Source organism: Thunnus thynnus, chromosome 23, assembly GCF_963924715.1.
Source record: "Thunnus thynnus chromosome 23, fThuThy2.1, whole genome shotgun sequence".
In the NCBI taxonomy this organism is placed as follows: domain Eukaryota; kingdom Metazoa; phylum Chordata; class Actinopteri; order Scombriformes; family Scombridae; genus Thunnus; species Thunnus thynnus.
In genome coordinates, this window is record NC_089539.1 from 10,705,868 (window position 1) to 10,727,775 (window position 21,908).

The following is a 21,908-nucleotide window of genomic DNA, read 5'->3' on the forward strand; positions in this document are numbered from 1 at the left end:
CCGCTGTCACTTCATTCACTGCTGTCTTCAGGGTTGAAACTTCAGTCTGCAATGTAACAGGAAGAGATAATGAAGGTGGAAGACGATTTGTGTGGTTTGCGTGAGATTGTCCTAATACAGTTACAAAGTGCTGTGAAATAAATAAAACAGGACAGGCATTAGCTCTAATAAGGTCACTCACTGTCAGCTCCGTTAAGTTCTCTCATTAGAGCCCTCGCAGCAAAATTCTGAAAGCTTGTTGGATTCCCAGTGAAATAATGAGCAAAATAAGTTATCAATTGCTTTTAAAAATATTCATAATTTAAAAAAAATCGTCTTTTTAATAAATTAATATCATATTACTCACATGTAACCTTTGCTATATTGTACATAAACGGATGAAACATGTACAGATCCTCAAAAATGCACTATGCAGACAAGTGGAACGCTGAAATGTAATCACATTTTCAGACTTAATTAACTATGATAAATTGTGAGATAAGATATAATTAAATCAAGTATAGTAAAAAAAGAGTTGAACCTTATTGGGCCTCCTTGCAACACTTCATTTGCTAAAACTTAAAATCTACTCTAGTTTGTCTTTTGTTTCTGTCTCAATTTAGCTTTAGCTCTCTGTCTGTCACCACTTCTTGCTCTTTGTGCATTTGTCTTTATCTTTTCTCTCCCTCCCATCAGGCAATAAGAACGTGGTGGTGAGAGAGTACCTCGACCGTATGAAGAACGGCTGCATTGTCTGCAACATGGGACACTCCAACACTGAGATCGATGTGGTCAGTTACCAGCCAGTTACCATAAACTCCTTTTTCTCTATCTATACTTACATGTGGGCTGAACAGATTTAATAACAATAATAACTTAACAACAATACAGGTTACAGCTATCGCACAGTTCAACTCGTTCTATAGCAAGTTTGTCTTTTAGAGGTCCACAAGAAAAGACAATTATACAACAGAACAAATCAAGAAGCATGATCGAATATCAAAACAGAATCCAGACACAAAAAGTGTCAGTTCGGATGACACGAGTGACAACATGCTGAGTGTTCTTCTGTCTGTAAAGCCTGACCTTGGGCAGTGAGTGTTCATTGTCGTCATGGTAACTGACAGCTTAGCTTTAGCCAGTAGAGCTGATGTGAAAGGCCTGATCAATAGTTCAGTGGTCAGGCTGCTAGAGCTTTACAAACCATCAAAACATGACTATGAGTCTCAGACATCAGGAAATTTTTTTTTAAAGCAGATCATTAATGAAAGTTATGATGTCTTTGATGCTTGATGTTAGTTTCGAGGTAAATATAAAGACAGTAGTTGAATTACATTTACATTTTAGGCTTTAACTGTAGACTTCTAACTCTGACTGCACCAGCATAATACAAAGATAAGGGTTGTGGTACTCTGACTGTATTTCTCTGACCATAAAACCATAAAACATCAAAATAGAAGTATTAGGAATAGGAAAAAAATGGAGGATTTGCATGGATTTTTTTTTTCAAAAACAGCAAACAGAAAGAGTAGTGGTGAAAGGAAGCAGTTCAGATATGAGAGCAAACTGTCACTTCTTACATGCTGGAAAAGAGCAAGCACACTTTTGTCCCTTTGCATAAGACTGCTCATCCCAACGCAAACGAGAAGCGGAAGTAAATATTTCCTGATGATGTTTGTCTCATCCTGTAGGCGAGCCTGCGGACCCCCGAGCTGACCTGGGAGAGAGTGCGCTCTCAGGTGGACCACGTCATCTGGCCTGACGGCAAGAGGATAGTCCTGCTGGCTGAGGTACTCACACACACACACTTATTCAAACAACTTTAAAAGCCGCCTCACAACTGATTCACCATATATTTCCCTTTTTGCTCAACCAATGAGTGAAATCACAGAGCTCTATGGCGATAAGACACACACACACACCACTGCATAGATGCATTGCAGTTTAGGATTACATGTGTGACAGAATGAGAGCAGTCTTGACAGGGCCAGACAGACAACCCGCCAGCCCGTCGATGCCTGCCTCTCTGCTGCTGTTTGATCTGCAGCAGGTGTCGACCACATCAGTAGATCCGCTCTTCACCTCCCCCCGCCTCCGTAATCGCACTCTGTTCCAAAAGTTCTGTTTCCTAAAAAAAGAGTCTTGTTCCAAAAATGTCTGTCTAAAGTTATAGCACATCACCCAGACATCATCGTTCAGTATATCTGAAACGAAGAGAATTTAGATCGCCGGGTTTCTTTTAAAGTTTACTTTAGTTTTTAAATAGTAAATACGTCAAAGAGGAGCTATTTTTCATTCCTCTTTGTTTTACAACCGTTTCACAATGTAATACTAAATACTCAAGCGTTTATTTATTTATACAAATTCAAGATCCGTGCTTGTCTCCCATCGCTAAACTAGAGCGAGAGATGGGTCACGAAGACGCGTTTTGGCAGACAAGACAGTCGCAGCTGTAGAGGCTCTTTGTGTTCAGTTCACAGGGGTCAAAACAGCACAATGAGAGAATAAAGAAACTAAAGCTCCTTCCACAATTTAAAAAAAGCCCACATCCTCTTATAGGAAGGGGGCCAATTAAATGTTAGAATATGTGTGATTTGTAAAGTGCACTGGACATTTAATTCTGCTTTCATCATGCAACAACAACAATACAACCCTTCTCTGTTCCCTATGTTGGACTCGAGATGATTCATTTCTAACAGAGACTTCTCTTTTCTAACAACATCAGATTTTTACATCCTGACACTTTGTTCTCTCAACTAAAGAGTTAAACCTTTTTCAACTACGTCTTTTCCTCTTCAGGGTCGTCTGCTGAACCTCAGTTGTTCCACTGTGCCCACTTTCGTGCTCTCCATCACCGCCACTACCCAGGTAAACCCTGAGCATCATTTACATTGTTGGTTCATGATTGATTTTGTATTTTTTTTGCACTGCTCTCACTCAGCTTAAAATATCAAAACCAGAAGAGGTTGTGTGTTCGTGTGCGCACGTGAGTAACACTTGTGTCTCTGCCCAGGCGCTGGCTCTGATAGAGCTGTACAATGCCCCAGAGGGACGCTACAAACAGGATGTTTACCTGCTGCCCAAGAAGATGGGTAAGATTTTCCTCCAGCTTAGTCTCTGTTATTGGAAGAAACTCTGGACAAAGAGCGCTTAATGCCGAATAAGACAAAGACACTAAAAATTTGATAATAGTTCTAATTTGATAACATAAACACAGTAAAATATCAGGTCAGAGAGACACATGATATCATGTTGGGTACTTAAGTAGCCACCAAGCAAGAAGATTAACAGGAAGTCATTACAGAGTTTGTGTTTGCCTCAGCAGAAAGCCCGCAGGCGTGTTGCATTTATTTCCACAGACAACACCGAACACATGTGGCCGACTTTATCTGTTTAATCCAGAGTTGTCTCCCCGGATAGCGAAATCACTCACAGTAGAACGAGCCCTGTGTGTCTGTGCACATATGTATGCGTGCATACAGCCCACAGCGTGTCTTTAGCGTTGCCTGTCGCATCCTTAGCTCTCCTCCCTGTGGATTAGAGAAGCACACATAACATAGTATATAAAAACAGGGAGCCATATGTAGGTCACTCAGGTGACGGCTGATGCTACCACAGCACACACTGACAGAAAGATGATGGAGAGAGAGAGAGAGAAGGAAGAGCTGAGATGAGAAAAGAAGGCAGTAGAGACACAAAGAAGGATGAGGAGAGGAAAAGAGGAAGATAGAAGAATAAAGAAAGAGATGGAGAGACGGTAAATCCCAGAGTGCGTCTTTGCTTCCGTCTCACATTTGAATGATTAATCAGCCACAGATGCCTGGTGAATGTTAACGTGTTTCTTTCCCTCCAGATGAGTACGTGGCCAGCCTACATCTCCCTACGTTCGACGCACATCTCACAGAGCTGACTGACGAGCAGGCCAAGTATCTGGGCTTGAACAAGAACGGGCCCTTCAAGCCAAACTACTATAGGTATGAAAACACCTCAACTCACTAGAAAACAGCCAAGAGTTTATCAGTTCAGCTGGCGGAAGCTAAAAATGAAAGAGAGGGATTTGCTAGTCTTGGAGCTTAATGAATCTGGGGATTTTGTTAACCCTCTGCTGTCTGTGTGTCACCGAGTAAGACACCACATCTCTTACCTGCTAGTTCATCGTCGAATTTAGCGTATATATATATTTGTCTCACTTTGAGTGTTTTCTCTCTTTCTCTTGAAGGTATTAAATGAGTGTTGGGGTCGGACAGAAGAAATACCAATACTCCATGAATCGCACAGACTCATAGAGGAGGAGAGGAGGAGGATGAGGAGGACTGAAGGAAGGAAGGACGGACAGAATAGTCAACACACCTGCTTTATAAATGGGGGGGGGGGGGGAGCTCTGATTAAGCCTGTGGGCGAGGGGGGAGGGGTGGGGAGGGGGGTGGAGGGGGCGTGGCTTTTCCTGCGCTTATGGCAGTTGTTTAATTTATTCACGCTTGACAACAATAATAATAATAATAACATTAACTCTAACTCTGTGGAGCTGCTCCCGTCATTTGCCACTAGCTAGCTCCCACGTTAAGGGACGTCTTCTTCTTCTTCTCTAAGACGTTTTATTTCCCGTCAACTCGTCATTTCACCACCGTTATCTCTTTTTCTCTTTAGACGCCCATCTGTGTGTCGAGTTGTATGTAAAATCCTCCATCCTCCCTTCCCATCGCCAGATCTTTTATTGTTTAACTATTAAAGATGAAATTATTGACGCTAAAAAGATATATACTATATTAAAAAAAAAAAAAATTATTAAAAAAAAAATCTGTGAATGAAGATGACCTTTTTGAAGATTTAGTGATGGACACTTTTTCCTGTCCTTTTTTTTTTGTTGTTGTTGTTGTCTTTTCTTTTCTACCTGTGATTATGTTTTTGTTTTCTCTTGTGTAATATTTGCGAGGGCGGGGCTAGACCTAGTGGGAGGGGTTGGGTGGGGTCTCAGGGTCCAATCATATCATGTCTTTTATTTGATCGTTTCGTTGAGATTCACAGTCGTGTCTGTTTTTAAACACTTTTTTTAATGCGTTCTGTCCCTCCGGATAAGCCAAGTTGTAGTTTGTCAGTACCTTCTTTTTTTCTGTTTTTTTTTTTTAAGTATGACTGGACGGTGACCGGTTCTTCCCACCTGTCACTCAAACTCACAGTGAAACCATCTCATTGGCTGTTCAGCTTCTTTCTTGGCTTCCCGCTGCTCACACGACGCCAGTGTTGAAGTAATGAAAAGTATTTCAAGTTAGTGCGAGCTAACCTTTTGCATTTTGTCTTTTCCTTTATAAAGAATGACTATACTGTATTAGAAGCATGGCAGGTTGTCAGATCATTACAAGGGGTAACTGTATATTTAGATATTTATATAGAAATTAAGATTTTTCTATCTTTTTCTCTCTTGCGCCATCTAATATCATTACTTTTGGAAAAAAATCAACATATGTCATAAAATAAGCAATTAAATGTTCTAATGATAAGTGTATTAAAAGTACTTAAACTCTCATTTTGAATACTGTGACAGAATATTTACAGAGATACCAAATGTGCAGTAAGTTGCTGCCGGGCCGGTACTAACACAGATTTCTTCAATCAGGTCCTCATTGAAGAGTATGGTGCTGTTAAGATTTACTGTACTTACCATACACACCACAACTCCTTGGTACTCAGTTGTAGTCAACAAAAAAAATCTGGGACTTAAATTCCATCATTTTCTCCATCAAGTTTCCCATCTGTACAGATTCATGTGCATTTGCCTTTTTCCCAACTTGGCGTGCTACTCCTGATTTTACCGTAGTGTCCTCTCTCCACCTGAAAGGCTTAGACTTTTCTGGTATAATGAGCTGCACAGTCGTCATCCTCGGCAGCTTGACCTCAGCTGACCTGACGGTGGAAATTAGACAGTCCTGACAGTCATTTCACCTGACAGGCAGTGCACCTGAACCAATCAGATTCTCTGAGACGCTGCCAGCTCTGCTCTCACACAGTGGGATCAGATGCTTGAACACACACATGCAGTAGCTCATTACGCAGGTCTGAAATTTTTTTGGGGGACCTACTGTACTGTATTTGAAATACAAATTTTATCATTTTCCAACTCTTGAACAGTTTGAAATAGCACAAAAAAAAAACTTTGTTTACAGGTCGAATAAATATTTTACTCACTTCAAATATAAATATACCTTCACACTTCATCCCTTATTTGTTATTTGTGTGACCTGTGACTTTTGAGCGATACCATCAGTGTACATATAACCGAATTCCAACCAAAGTCTTTAAATTCTGTGAAAACAAAATAAAGCCTGAAGAAAATGTAATTCTGAAGGTGTGTTGGAGCTTCTAAGATAAACCTACTGTACGCTCATATGCCGCCACCATATGCAAACTCAGTGTCACACTGATCCCTGCCAATGTTTGTGTATTTCTGTCTCTTTGTGCTGTTGAGAATCCCCTCTTAAAGTAGTGTCATCTGTTGTCAGTGTAGTTCTTAAACTTGCTGTCTAAAGTCTTATTTTTTTCCCCCTTTTTGTATGTGTGAGTGCGTGTTAAAGTGTGTGACCTCTTGAGAGAAAGCTGAGCTGATTATATGATGATGATGATGTGTGTGTGTGTGTCTAAATGTCTTTCTTTGTTTCTATACATCCTTTTTTCTGTTGTAGGCCATGGTTGCTTTGTTAACAGCTGCCTCAGGATCCTAGCCTGTGCGTTAGGGGGAGAGAAACCTTTTTTTTTGTTTGTTTGTTTTTTTTTGTCAGCCGTAAGCTGACCAACACATGGGTGGGCGGGGGATGACACCAGCATCGTATATGTATATACATACTATATACAGATATGACAACCTTTAAAAGTATAGGAAGGAAAAGAAAAATCAACTCCTGTATTTATTGTTGTAAATCCTCATACAGTGCAAACTGGCAAAATTCTCAAACCTATTTTAAGTTGTCTAATAAAAGAAAAAAAAATCCTATGTTTAAATATTGCAAGTGATACTGGTAGATGAGCAATAATTAAAAAAATCTGTAATCTCAATGAATAAAGATGTAAAAATTGTAACCATCTTGCGTGCATCTCCTGGTCTGTATTTAAGATTTTTTTCTACAAACACATTTGACTCCTATTCAACAAATAATTATCTACTTTATCCTTATTTAGATGTTTTGATGTGTTGTCATAGTGGATTGATTTCAGCGTAGTTGTATGTTGGTGGGGGGGAGGGGAGCATATGTGTGCAGCTGCTGAGGTCCGTCAGAGCCAAAGTGACCTCATCTGATCCAGCAGCGATCAGACAGGGACATCTCTGACATCATGAGAGTTCAGCTGGCTGTAAGCCTTTTATTCATTCCTGACACGAAATCTCTATCACAGGGTTAAATCTGTAGTTCAACACATACAGAATACATTGTTGATATGTCGTTTATAACAATATGAACTCCGATTCAGTGATTATACAGATGTCACCACAAATCGTTCTGCCCCTTTCTCTGTTCATACTTCTGTTTGTGCCATTAAAAACCTCAAAATGTAAGTGAACATTTGACACAAGAGGAAGTACGACAGCTTGTCAAAGATGTTTTTGAAGATTCCATTTCAATACCCTGACTGTAAAAAGTTGGGTTTTAGAAAAATGTTTAATTTTTCTGAAAGCTTCTGACAGTTCGGTACAAGATTTTTAAAATGAACAATATGAAAAAAAATTTCCACCTTCTTTGCCACTTTTTCATGCAGTTATTTTTAAGAAATGGTGTTCTAAAAATTCCTTTAGCTTCTCGGAAAATAGAAATTTTAATTGTTACTATGTAGTGTACTACAAAACAAATGTCCACCTAAGATAGCAATTTATTTATTTTTTTATTTATTTATTTTACCACATCCATCATTTAAAACGTTCTCACTTCTTTGTTTGTTTAGACTTTTAAATGATAATTTTTAGTTGGTATGACTTGTTAATTTGTGAGCTTAAGAGTTGCTGATAGACTGATTTTGTTATCTCCGGAGTGAGCTAGGCTAGCAGTTTCCCACTGTTTCCAGTCTTTGTGCTAAGCTAAGCTAACCTGCTTCTGCTGGTAGCTTCATATGTATCGTACAAGCTTGTGAGTATTATCAATCTTTTCAAAATGTCAAAATAAGAAAGCAACATGTTCTCAAAATGCAGATTTTGTGCCAGAAAATACGTCTGGTCTTTTTAGCACTTCATTTTAGACTGTGTTTCTGTTGTTTTTCAGTGATAACCTCAGAGGGACAGTGTTTGATTTTAACCCTCCTCTGTCATTGTGAAATAACTGTTATGCTGGATTTATTACTTTGTCAGACTTCAGACTTAATTGATTCAACCACCAATGAGTAATTATTTAATCATGAAGACAATTCACCCCCTGCTGCCCTGCCATGTGGTCAAGTTCCAACAGAAGCTCACGCCTACATTCAACTGTACAATCCAATCATGTCATCTTAAGTGGTTTTCACAGTCAGGGGTTTGTGTGTGTGTGTTGGTAGGTAGGGGCGTGTGGCAGCCTACACACCAACCCCGACTTCCACTTATCAATAATTCACTTGCTCCACTGAAGGGATGGTGGCAGGAGGTGAGGTAAGCGGTAGCAGGGGTCCCCACTTCCCCCTACATCTCCATGTAACATTTCCAACAGAGACAAATGAAGATGCAGGCACATGAACTGACTTATACCCCTGACAGCAATTTGTACGACTTCAAGATTCAGTAGTTTATTGCCCTACTACTTAGTTGTTAGGAATTTGCGTCAGTGTGCTCATGACAGAAGTCATATCAAGTGGCTATCTACTACATTTACAGTCTTTTTAGCATCAAATTCCCTCTTTGTGTTTCCTTGCACAGTGTTTCCTTGTTGAGCTGTGGTGGAAGTATAGTAACAAAAAGAGGGACTTTGGCACTAAAAAAGACTGTAATGTTGAAAGATATCTACTTGATTTGATCATTTGCTGATGCTTCATATTAGTTTCTGATAAACCTTTAAATACATTTTTGCATATGGATTTTTTCCCCCTGTCACTTACATTGTAAGCATTATGAAGGGATCTTCTAATGGCCAGTATGAACAGGAGGAATTATGGCAAGAAAAAACAATTTCAATGTTAATTTGAGAAACTGTTGTTTTAAGACAGACTGTGTGGGAACATGTGGTCAAAATGAGTTAAGGAATAAGATGTTTTCATGTCAGTTTTAGCATATAGAAAGTAATATGTCACAGAAAAGTGTATTTTTTTAGGGAAAAAGAAAAAAAAAACATAAAATTTGCAAGAACTACAAAGCAGGTAAGCTAACCCAGCAGTTAAATCCAAATCACAGTCAGCGCTATGGGACGTTAAGGCTAGCCTAGCTCCTGAGATAGCCTTAACTAAAGCTAACTTAGCCGCTTTTTCCTATCTGTTTACTGTAATTGAAAAATCTGTTTTGATGCTCTAACATCTCTGTAACTGATTTGTAACACCACATAAATAAGTCCATGGCTAAATGTTAACATAAAGGAGGGAAAAACAAGACACCAGGTAACTAGCATAGCTTAGCAGAAAAGGAGTTGTTGACCAAGCCTCTGTAGAATTCTCATGTTTTAATGTGGTTAAGCTATATTTAATTACATATTCAAATGTAATAAATTATGGATTAATTTATTCAGCTAGCTCATTAGTTCAAATGGAAAGCTGACGAAGAAACAAGAATGCATCTTTGCAGACTGCGTTTACCCTGCTGTCCAAACCAGAGTACATTACATTTTTTATGTTTTATGTAAGGTTCATGATTAATAATTAGCCTGTTTATGTAATTACTGCTCTCTGCCATCGTAAAGCCTTGTGTTAGAGCCTGGTTTATTCAGCCCAATTAAGGGGTTTTAATATGCTATTATCAATCTATCCATTAGTTTTTGTGCTATGGGGCCAGACAGAGAAACACATACAAGTACATCACAATTTCACTTTATTTTATTTTTATTTATTTATTCATGAATTTTACATTTAGTATTGAGCAAATGTCCATCCAAAATGATGCTGGTGCTGTTAAAGTTCCCCATCAACAAAATCAGTTTGGTTTATATGTTGTCTATATGCACTTGATAGTAGTATTTTCAATGTCAAACCAGGTCAAAGTCACTTATCAAACAGGGTCATCCCATTAAAGAGCTTTACAGAGAGCACTAAGCTTGTGTAGTGTTGCTGTGATGCTTTAAAGCACTATTTTCATCAATTAACACCAGTAATTCACACTTCTAACTTGACCTGCACCTCAAATAAAATCACTGTAATTTCCCCCAAACATTCCTGTGGTATTCAAGTGAAACATTTCACTTTTCATCGATGCTTTTATACTCCCACATGTGTGTATCTTTCTAATAGTGATCATATGATTTGTTTTTATAGAGAGCACTGTCAAGCCTCAACCTCGTATCTCCAAACAGATGTCTTTGGAGTTACGAGGATCTATTATGAAGTGTATTTACCTTTATCTTCACTCATCAATCCTCAACATTTTGACACTAATCCTGTGTAGTGTAACACCACGTCGTTTAATGTTCTTGTGGTCAGCTGGTGCTTCTTTCTGCTGTCATGACTGTGTAACCCCGCCCTCACAGAGTAGGAGGAGGAGGAGGAGGAGGAGATCCTCAACTTGGGGCTCCGGAGTCGGGTGCTCCTCCTGGTGCGGTGCAGTCTCAGCTCTCCGCCGGACCGGTATGCACTATCTCCGGAGGAGGAAGTGATCCGCGCCGACCGTGAAAGATGCAGTCGGAGGACATGGAGGTACCTATCATTAATAACCTTAACGATAACGGCGACAGACTGAGGCCGAAAGGGAAAGATGTGTTCAAGGATCAGCAGAAGGAGTCGGAGGTAAATCCGAGAGGCGTTTGTGTACAGTGAGCTACTACAGCTTATTGTATAGGAGTGCTGTGGAGGTGTGTGTGTGTGTGTCCGTGTCTACTGTATATGTGTGTGTGTGTTGTTGCTGGGGAGCTTTCAGATCAGCTCAATGTCCTTTCCATGCGGTGAGTCGCTGTCTTTGGCTGGAAAGCATGCGTGCATGCATGCAGGCAGACAGACACCGAGGTGTTATTTTGGCAACCGGCTCCTATAAATAACCCAGCAGTAATCCTACAGTGGTGCTCAGCGTGGAGAATGCAGGTGGTGAAATGTGACTGCTGCTGTCAGAACCACACCACCACTACCAAACATATCAGGATGTCATCTAATATTTATGGATTTTTTATTATGGTTTCAGAGTGTCCCATAAATTATATTATTCCTACCCTCATAGGTTTGCAATTTGTCCTTCAGTTAATCTCTGATTTATTGACTGAAATAAAATCAGTTTTGAACATCTGATCATCCTTTAACTAAATTATCAAGCCTACCAATTGTAAATTTGCTGTATTCACACATTGTTGCACATAATTACAAATTGGATACTTTTCGTTTTTCAGATTAAATGTGCAATTTTAAGACTGATAGACATTTGTCATTGATTTTAACATTTTATATGGTACAGGACTAACTGATTGTTCAAAAAAATAATTAAGCATTAAAAGATCTGCAGCTCTATGCTTAAGGGTAATTTGTTTCTCGTACCATTTCTTGTGGTTAAATTAATGTTTTAGGTATCACAGTATTTGTGATTTTGATTCATGGCGTTTTCAAAGTGCCCAACTGACAATATTTAAGAGCTAAAATGGTTATTTGATTAGCCAACTGAAAGACAAGTAATTGTCATTTTCTTCCAAAAATCCCAAACTCCTGCTGGTTTCTGCGTCTCAAATGTGAAGATTGGCTGCTTTTCTATTTTATATGATTGTAAATTGAATATCTTCATGTTTTTTGGTTGGAAAAAAACAACCAATTTAAAGATGTCACCTTGCACACATTTTCAACTATTTTTACACATTATAGAGACTAAACGATTAATCACAAGATTATACATTCATCAACAATGAAAATAATTGTTAGCTGCAGCCACAAGTATTTCTTTTTTATCCAATCAAACACACTAAAACATTGCCACAAATCCAACTGACTAAAAGATTGCACATGATTTTAAGAGTGTTGAGAACAACTTTATGAAATACGGACCAGTAACTCATAGTCTGCCCTGCTCTCTAATCATGAAGGCTCATGTTCACTCTGATGACGACTCTCTTAGTGCCACGCAGCTATAATTCATCCCCTCATGAAAAAATTAGAAGATGATGGGTTTTCGTTCCTGGGTTGCTCAGTTCAGATCCATCAGATATGTTGAGTAGTCAAAGCTGTCATCGAGGCTAAAATCCAGTCAATAGCACCCGTTGACTTGTGTGTGTTCTTGTGTGAGCACATTAAATGTTTTGAGGGAATTAGAGCATATTCATCTCACAGCTATTGGATGCTGGGAGTCGTTAATGGTGTGGAGGGGTGAATGACATGGAAGTTGAATGGACTAAAGCACTTAACACCAAAGCCATGTGTTGATGTTGATGCTCTCTGGCCTCTGCACCAGAACCAGTATCCATTGTCTGTCTGTTGGGTCAAGTTAACCTCAAATCTGATTCATTCATGTATGTAAATTGTCCGTCATTTGTGCCGGGTAGAGCAGTCGTCTGTTGTCTATGTGGCATATGTTGGTAGGAGTGGGGGTGATCTGCCTTGACAGAGTGCCCAGAGTTTGCACACTGATGTGGTGCAGATTGTGCAAGCACAGAGACTGTGCCAGTTTGGAGCGAGGACGGCTTTTTGTTATCAGCTGGCGGCAGAGAGGGGCGACTGGAGGGAGAAACAGCGAGTGAGATGGGAGAATGAAGGAGAGAAAAATGGTGTGTGAGGGGTTAGGGTGACTGGAGGGAGAGAGAGGATCACGGAGAGAGAGAGAGAGAGGCAAGGATGTCTGTGTGGATGCACACAGTTAAAGTAACATCTCAGTTGGGTTTGGAAAGAGCAGTCACTTCATTTTCAGGAAGACTGCAAGTCCTCCTGCACTTTGTGTCCTCAGGTGCCCACCAGACTCATAGAGGATGAGGCTGCTTGTATGATTAATTAATTAATTAATTCACATAAAATTAAAAAGAATATAGTTGATTAAATGCTTAAGTCATTTATAAAGCAAAAATGTGAGAATTAGCTGCATTTTTCTGTTTGTTTCTTTTATAATATCTTTGTTTGTTTTCAGACTGTTTCTTTCGCACAAACTGGAGTTTTTTGAGAATCATATGAATTTCAGGTACAAGAGATGAAAAACGGATGTGTTGATGTCAACATTAGATTGCGAAATCACTTAGAGTTAGGGTTGTAAAGCCCTATGAGGCAAACTTGTGATTTGGCCGGTATAAATAAAAGTTAACTTGACTTTGATCCAAAAGTTCAAAAAGATGGAAGAGATGTAAATATACTATGTTTTGAAAATATTCACATTAAAAAAATCTGGAACCAGAGAATTTTTGCATTTTTTCTCAAAAAATGACTCAAAACAATTAATCAATTATCAAAAGAGTTGCTGTTTAATTTTCTGTCAATTTAATAATTGACTAATTGTTGCAGCTCTAAACAAAACAAGAAATTTGAAGATGTCCCCTCGGGCATTGGGAAATTTTGCAAATTTTGCCATTTTGTACACAAAAACAAATAAAAATTAATCATAGGTTAATCATAAAAATAACTGACACATTATTTAATTAAAGCTGCAAGCATTGTTGGTCGGGACCTCGCACTCTGGCCTGTCTGGATCAGATCATTTCGCTTTTTAAAAATGAGGAATATTTCTTTTATCTCTATTATTTACAAGTGTGGTGTGTTTTTATTTTGAAAGTTTGATTGACATGTGTATTGTCAGTTGTGTAGAGACAATAAGTGACTGCAGCTGGACACAGGAAAATACTCATATATTTGAATGGAGAGTGTGAGCGAACCCACACCTTTTTGAACATTTACTGCTTCCACATAGTTTTAGATACAGATTTCATTTTAACTTTAAATGAGTCATGAGACTTTGACCTACAAATCTTGAATTTACATGTTATTTCTATCTTTTACTATTTTTGAGATATTAGAGTTTAACTTTTAAAGTCTTTTCTTGCTCCTCCTGTGATTTTATAATGAGTGTGTATTGCGGAATGTTTCACAGCACTGAGGGAGTGACATCAGCAGGAGCAGTTGGAGAGGAGGATTTTAGAGAACGCTTCTTGTGAAATCTCCTTATAAATCCCATGACTTTGGCCAAATCTTACATTAAAAATCATATTGTCGTAGGAAATTTCGTGGCAAATCCATTGATACAGGTTTGAAAGTGGTCAGACTCATAATTTAGATGTCAGAAGCCTCTGTTTGACGCAAAATTCATGCCTCCCCATTGTTTTACATTGTAAGGGTGATGTGGCACTGCAACTTTGAGGACTTATAAAATCCAAACCGTTTGAGTTATTACAAAGTTTTTAGCAACTTTTTTTCAGCATAGTGTCATAAGCCATCTATTAAAGTTTGAAGTCGATACCATTAACGCCCTTGGAAGAGACAGCGTTTGTTCGGGGGCCAAAATTGGGGCAAAGTCTTATTTTGAAAGGCTAATTGCGGACTTCCTGTTGGATTCAGGTCAGGGTAGTCAGTGTATGATTTGTAGGTCGAATAATTGAGTTTTGGTTTGATCTCTCTACGACATTCCTATGGGCCGTGGTGACCATTTTAGTTACATAGGTGGCGCTAGAGAGGACATTTTGGCACTTTAGGGGTTAATTTTTACATTTTATCAAATTTTTCACCAGACCTGATGTGCATGCCAAATTTGGTGAGTTTTTGAGCATGTTTAGGGGGTCAAATTTAGGTGTGATGTCCCGTAATAATAAAGAAACAAACAAACAAACAAACACACAAAAAACTTAGGCGAGGACCCTATCCCCAGTCGTGACTACTGCCTTTGGACCCTACAGTAGTCCTCTGCCTTTTGGGCTTGGTCCCTAATAATGAAAATAAGTAGTTGCTGCCTTGTAACTGACTGAACCATCAGACAGCAGGTTGAATGGGAAGAGTGTTTGCTGTGGATTAAGTATTGGTGTTGGAATAGCTGCTTGCAGCATAGATGATACTGTACAGCCAGTGTGTGATACTGTATATCTCAGGTTGTTATAGTTTCAAATAGGAAAGTATAGTAGCAGAACTCAGCTGATAGTAGTAGCATGTAATAGAGCTTGTGGTTATGCCTCTATGTGGGCTGTTTCTAGCTTTTTGGGGGCCCTATGCAAAATCTTGTAAGCAATGTCCCTTATGGTGTAACAAAGTTCAGTTCTTTGGTATGTTCAAGTTTCCTCAGTCCTTTCTGTTCTTAGTTCTGAGTTCAGTTATGGGTGCACCTAATAAAGCAAAGGGATTGTAACACAGTCCTACCATACTGGTGTGGCCACATAAGGGGATGAAGGAAAGGTGTCTTCCTCCAAGTAGATGAAGTACGAATGGTGACTCGCCATCTCCTCCATCAAGGAGAGAATCCGGAATCCAAGGTCCAAGGCAGGTATCTTAAGGGAGTCTCAAAAACCAAGCCTGTATAACGACAGGGTTATTATTTTAGGTCATGTCTCCATTATCTATGGCCATAGTAAATCAACACATCATTAAACTCTCAATATCCCATTAGAACAACACGAGCAGTTAAATGAGTTCAATAGTTTTAACTGTACAGTATCTTCTTTTATGACCTGTGTTTCTCCTCTTTTTAACATCGATCATGAATTATGATTACACTTTTAAACCATTTTAACATTTTAATTTGTTCTTAGCATGGATTCATTGTATTTCAAGAAGCAGATTGCATGTAGAAATGGGTAACTGAAAATAATTTACTTCTTAGGACCATAAATAGTTCATAGTTTGACCCAAAGCCACAAAATCCCCAACATATTCAATTTGTATTGATATGAAAGATAGGAAAAGAAAGCAACCTTTTTCATTTTCTACTGGTATGACCAAGCTGTGATCAAGCTTTTTACTGTTTAAATGACTATTATCAATGAATTCATTGAATGACAATGAATCATCTATCACATTCTGATTCATTTAATCATCTCTAATTTCAGCATTTAATTATATGACAGCTGGTACTGAAACACGAACATACCGTATATCTGCTGTCCTAATTGCTTGTTGCAGCTAGATTAATACTGAGCAGTTATATATGTGTCATAAACTATATAACGCAATGATTGGAGATTTTCACATGTATTTGTAGTGTAGGAAGCTGAAAGGACTGAAGAGGAGACAAAAGATAAAGACAAAACAGTGAGTTGGATGCCTCCTAAACAAAATGGCACTTGAATTTATTTCAGAATAATTTTCAAAGCCTGTTGCATATTTTCAGTGAAGTAAGTAAAAGCAAGGGAGGCAGCACCTGGTCACAAAGCTTCTTTCATCTGCACTCAGAGTTGTGGGTAATTTTGTTGATTTGTCTGCGCTCCCAAGTGGTTCTCATTTCCTGGTTTTGAAGTGCAGTAATGACATCAAATCATATTACTTTGGCTTGGTGTCATAAACAAACTGCTGACTTGGTCACTGCAGGTATTTATAGAAGACAGTAACATGACAGCACACACAGTTATTTAACCAGGATAGCTGACTCAGACCACATCCTTATTTACAGTGCTGGCCTCGAGGCAGATTTCACAGGGTTAAACACATCTAACACTCGGAGCTCGGAGCCTTTCAGTGCTGCCAGCAGCATTTCTTATTTCTCATTAACATATAATGAATCTTTAATCATCCCTGAAGGGAAATTTCATCAGTTCACATCCCCCACCAAAAAGGTAAGGATAATAACCAAGAATCTTTCAGTCATCTTCTCCTACTACTATCAGGCTCCTGTTTGTCCAAGGTGTTCATACAGAGCTTTCACTTTATAAAGGTTGTCAATATTATGATAGTGAGTGTCATTATCATTATCATTATACAGTTAGGGTCTTGGGCTCTTGAGGAAAATTATGGAAATGTTTGTTTTACGGGCATTTGGTCATACAACAGGGTATAAGATAAAGTGAAATTTTGACTTGATGATGACGCTGAATGAAAAGTTAAGGGATCAAAAAACGTATTATGATTCATCCTGAAGGGGACATGATTGTTCCTACAATCTAGCAATCTTGGCAATCTAGTCAATAGTTGTGGAGACATTTCACTCAAAACCACCTTTTTTGTACAACCGCAAATAACCTCAACTTCATGATGGCAGTACAAGACTAGTTTACCAGTAGGATTCGTCATCTGGGAACCATGAATGTCTGTATAAAATTTTGTGCCAATCCATCTAGTAGATGTTAAGTAAAAACCTGTTAGAAGATGTTATTAGGATTCATCCTCTGGGCAGCACAGATATCTGATTTTGATTTCATGGCAACCAATCCAGTAGTTGTCAAAACATTTCACTAAAAACTTATGATTCATCCTGAGGGGGGCATGATTGTTCCTAATTACGTGGCAATCTATCCAACAGTTGTGGAGACATTTCACTCAAAACACCTTTTACAACCATAAATAATCTCAACTTCATGGTGGCAGTAGAAGAAAATTAGAGGTTTACCATTAGGAGTTGTCATCTGGGAACCATGAATATCTATATAAAATTTTGTGCCTATCCATCTAGTAGGTATTAAGTGAAAACCCATCAGAAGATCAGTAATGTTATTAGGATTCATACCCTGGGCAGCACGGATATCTGATTTGATTTCATGGCAATCCATCCAATAGTTGTTCAGATATTTCTGGGACTAAGACGTTGATTTACTGACCAACAGATTAACCAGCATTGCCATCAGTAGCGTGGCTGAAAACCTTCCAATTTTGGTTTAACTTGATCAGTAGGTAGAGAAAGATTTCTGACCTCTTGAAACCCAGTCAAAACCCATCAGATACAACTTTGTCATCAAGCTAAAAACAAGACTCTTTTTTTTTTTTCTTTCATCTCTGAAAAGTTAATGTTTTCGACATATACATTAGCAGTGGTGCAGTCTCATGAACTGTACTGTAGCCAGTGAGTGTTCACAGGGACCTTACACTAATGTGTGCAGGCTGTCTCAAGGGCACGTGCTAATCACAGGGTGAGGCTAAAGTCTGAGCTAAGTCAGACCCTCAACTGGATACAGCAACTAATCTGCTTTGAAACTGGGACCATATTGACTCCTGTGCCCTCTCTTTCCTCACGTCCTCCTCTGGGTGTGCATCATTATCATCAGAAGCAGTTTATTGCTACATTGGAGCATCTGGATGGACTACTTTGTTAGGGAAAGCATCCTTTAACCGCTTGATGAGGGTGATGAAAGCAGTGGCTGTGCGTACCCGTTGAGAGCACCTGTAATTGTGAGTGACTGTGGATAAGAGGATCTGAGAGAAAAAATGTAAATGACTATCAACGGTGCCTAGAGATCCAGCAACCAATCCAAACCACTCAGCAGCAAAATACATATGGTTAAGCAAAAATGTGACAGAGCCTGAAGAGTGTGTGTGTGTATGTGTGGGTGATTGTAAATGGAGTTCAGGGTATTTGTAGGTGTTGCAAAATGTGAATAGCCTATGTTTGAGTGTATCTGTTTGCATGTGGGTGTCAGGACATCTGTGGTTAGCTGAGTGCAGTGTCACACTACAGTGTAATTTATGGTTATGTATACTTCGTTCACAGAGCTCAATGGAGTCTCCCAACTTGGAGTTTGAGTATGGAGACACAGACACACTTACTGCTGAGCTTTCAGGTAAGACTGAGAAGCTACTACACTTGCAACAATCTCAGACTTTTACTCATTTTGATTAAAATATAACCACTGAAGTGCAACAAAAGTTTGCACCTAATTTGTTTCTCTCATTCAGACTTGACTGATTAGTAAAATCTCTGATGCTGTGATTCTACTTTTTATTTTTAACTAAATTCTGTTTTATCCATAAAAGACAGATCTATATTTTTTTTAATTGTAAACCTGGTTTATCATTTACCTTTGTGCACATCTCCAGTCTGGTTAATTTCTTGAATTTGCGCTCTTTTTTTAAAAAATTCCAATTCTTTTCATGTCAAATTTGCAAAATTTTTGAAATTATGAATAATAATTTTATTTGTATTGCACTTTTCGAAACACTTTCGAATGGTTGTTATGCGTGACACGCTCAAGATGTATTGCAGAATTCCTGCAATACTACCTCTGTTTCTACTCAGCATACAGAATTGGATAGGAAGAATAATTCTGCATTCCTCTGGTTTTTCAGCTGTTTTATGTTACAGTGTTACCATCTGAAGGCACAGAACAAAAATCCCCTGGTCCTAGCATGTTTTCTGGACAAATAGGACACATTGCATGACTAATGTCGTGACTAATCATAAACACTGTGATTATACATTCAAAACTGTTGAAATATTCTAGCATCTGTGTAGCCGGTGATGGCGCATATGTGACTTGCAGCTTGGTTATTTTAAAGCCAGTAGATGCAAAACAGAATTCAAAACCGCTGATAGATGTTTCCGATTGCACTTTAGGTTATTTGAAGTGTATTATTTAAATTCCTTTTTACTACATACTTTTTTTTCGAAGCCAGCAGATGTGCAGAGAAATAATGGCATTGATTTTAAGTCAAAACGATTGTCCCTTTGGCAAGCGACAGCTGATTTGCCAAGAGTGTTACTCACATTGGCAAACACACACAAATAGACAGTCACGACAGCTTTCTGGCGACAGCTCCTCGGGGTCGAGGAATGACGACTGCTCTCAGATTGTCTCTGAACAGGAGGAGATGCATGGCAACTTGACAAATCACTAGACTGTGCATGAAACAGATGAGATCCATGCTGAGGAGATAGGAGCTCAGAGTTTGCCTTCTGGTACAGCTTACCTGCAGGAGTTTACATTTCTCTAATTTCTGTCCTTTTTCATTCTGTCCACAGAGCTCTACAGTTACACAGAGGAGCCGGAGTTTGCCCTGAACAGAGACTACTTTGAGGAAGACTTCAGAAGCCATGGTACTGTTTGTACATGCGCATGTGTGTTACTTTAAGGTTTACTTAAAAAAATAAGGTTTTTTTTTTACATCCTTTAATGTGTTCAGCTCACCTGTAAGACACCAGCCAGGTGTGTCATTCCCATCTGTCGCTGGCTCACATGAAGAAAGAGAAAAAACTGAGTTTTCCAGACACAAAATGGAATCACAAATACACAAACACACTCTGCCAAGACCTCGCGTTTCACTAGGGCTAGGCAATATATCAATATTATATCGATATTGATATATCGTCTTAGATTTTGGATATCGTAATATCGAGTTTTGGCATAAGTGTTGTCTTTTCCTGGTTTTAAAGGCTGCATTACAGCAAAGTGATGTAATTTTCTGAACTTACCAGACTGTTCAAGCTGTTCTATTATTTGTCTTTACCCACTTAGTCATTATATCCACATTATTGATGATTATTTATCAAAAATCTCATCGTGTAAATATTTTTAGAAGGCACCAATAGTCATACTTACAATATTGTTGCAGTATCGATATCAAGGTATTTGGTCCAAAATATTGTGATATTTGATTTTGTCCATATCACCCAGCTCTATTTTGCTGTTCCATATCAAACACACAGAAGTTTCCATTCCAGTAGACTGAAGCTGCTGCTTTTTGTTGCTGTTTGTTTATCAGAGGCCTTGACAGCTCCTCTAACAGTGTGGCTGCTGGTGACCGCAGCTCTGATAACAGGGTCCTTAAAGGACACAGTGAAGGTTAAGTAAACATAGTTTTCATCTCACATGATAAAATGTGTACTAAAGGGAATTACAAGTGAAATTAATAAATGCATTTTGACTTCAGCTTACATTTTTACAATTTTTTCTTTCTCTGGAAAATCCAATTATGTCAAATTGTTTGTGTTTTTCACATTTGAAATCACAACTTAAGAGTAAATGCTGTAAAAGGAATGTATCCAACTTAGTTCAGCTCAGTTTTCTCACCTTAGAAGTGCAACACAGGACACAGTGTGCTGCTGTGGTTTTTAAGCCAGCCGGGGTGAGACGAGGTGGCAAGGCACATCAAAGCTCTGCTCCTTTAAGCTTTTCAAAGAATGAATATCCCCACAGATACAGATGGGAGGGCCCTTCCTAACCATGTGATTAACGTTTGATTAGCAAGAACAAAGCGGCTTTTCCAACATGAACTTTGACAAAAGATGACTATTTGCTGACATGTTTCTGGAGATGATGGACCAATAATTACACCTTTATTTTGTGTGTAACATAACACTGAGATTGCTCTGAAGGTCTCAAGTCACCATGGCACACACTGTAGACTAAAAAGCGTCTTTCCATTTGGACTAGAAAAAGAGCGAGGCAAGCTTCATCCTCTTTATCTGTCACCTCCTCTCCAAGCTGAGGGGTAATGAATAGCGGGATTATATGGGAACTTCTCTGGCTGCTGTTTTACAGAGATAGAGCACAGAGCTGCCTCTTTGCATCACATTCTTTTCATTAGTGTGTGTCTGTTTGTCTGTATGTGCTCAGTTAGCTTTATATGTCAGAGGGTGGTTCCCTGTTTGCTCTTTGTGTGTGTGCATATGTCAGTGCGACTGACAGTGTGCTCATGTGTGTTACCCTGTGCTACCAGTTCCCTATCAGTCACTCACATTAATCACTGTGATTATCACGACATGTCTAATTTAAGCTCCTTACTGTAAAAAAACAAAACAAAAAAGGGAGAGTTTTTAGAGGACAATGCTGAAACTAGAAAGCACTTTTTGTTTCCTCACTTGAGTAAACAGTGCAGGGTATAAGTAGAAGAATATCTGAGCTTCACTGATAATGGTGATGTTACTGCCCATTACTGTCCACTTAATCAAATGAAGTCTAAGAATAGAAGACTTACACAGTGAAAAAAAATTAGGCTTGAATTCTTGCCAGAGGAGGCGTGAATTTCTTGTAGCACATTTACATTTAGTA

General features: G+C 38.8%; 2 protein-coding genes across 7 annotated transcripts in view; both read left to right on the forward strand.

Annotated features, from left to right (window-relative positions):
- Nucleotides 1-7,053, forward strand: part of ahcyl2b (adenosylhomocysteinase like 2b) — a 41,714-nt gene extending 34,661 nt beyond the window's left edge. For 2 of the 3 annotated variants that reach the window (XM_067582230.1, XM_067582231.1), the window contains exons 12-17: nucleotides 676-770; nucleotides 1,671-1,769; nucleotides 2,779-2,847; nucleotides 2,993-3,071; nucleotides 3,833-3,953; nucleotides 4,199-7,053. In XM_067582230.1, the coding sequence (XP_067438331.1) occupies nucleotides 676-770; nucleotides 1,671-1,769; nucleotides 2,779-2,847; nucleotides 2,993-3,071; nucleotides 3,833-3,953; nucleotides 4,199-4,205 (470 nt within the window). In that variant the 3' untranslated portion in view covers nucleotides 4,206-7,053. Of the gene's footprint in view, nucleotides 1-675; nucleotides 771-1,670; nucleotides 1,770-2,778; nucleotides 2,848-2,992; nucleotides 3,072-3,597; nucleotides 3,737-3,832; nucleotides 3,958-4,198 lie in introns of those variants that run through there. The other variant, XR_010925809.1, reaches the window with a different exon arrangement.
- Nucleotides 7,054-9,023: 1,970 nt separating this feature from the next.
- strip2 (striatin interacting protein 2) overlaps nucleotides 9,024-21,908 on the forward strand; it is a 31,270-nt gene continuing 18,385 nt past the window's right edge. The window contains exons 1-4 of one of the 4 annotated variants that reach the window (XM_067582224.1): nucleotides 9,024-9,516; nucleotides 10,596-10,851; nucleotides 18,632-18,701; nucleotides 19,880-19,954. In XM_067582224.1, the coding sequence (XP_067438325.1) occupies nucleotides 10,741-10,851; nucleotides 18,632-18,701; nucleotides 19,880-19,954 (256 nt within the window). In that variant the 5' untranslated portion in view covers nucleotides 9,024-9,516; nucleotides 10,596-10,740. Of the gene's footprint in view, nucleotides 9,517-10,179; nucleotides 10,852-18,631; nucleotides 18,702-19,879; nucleotides 19,955-21,908 lie in introns of those variants that run through there. The other 3 variants (XM_067582223.1, XM_067582225.1, XM_067582226.1) reach the window with 3 other exon arrangements.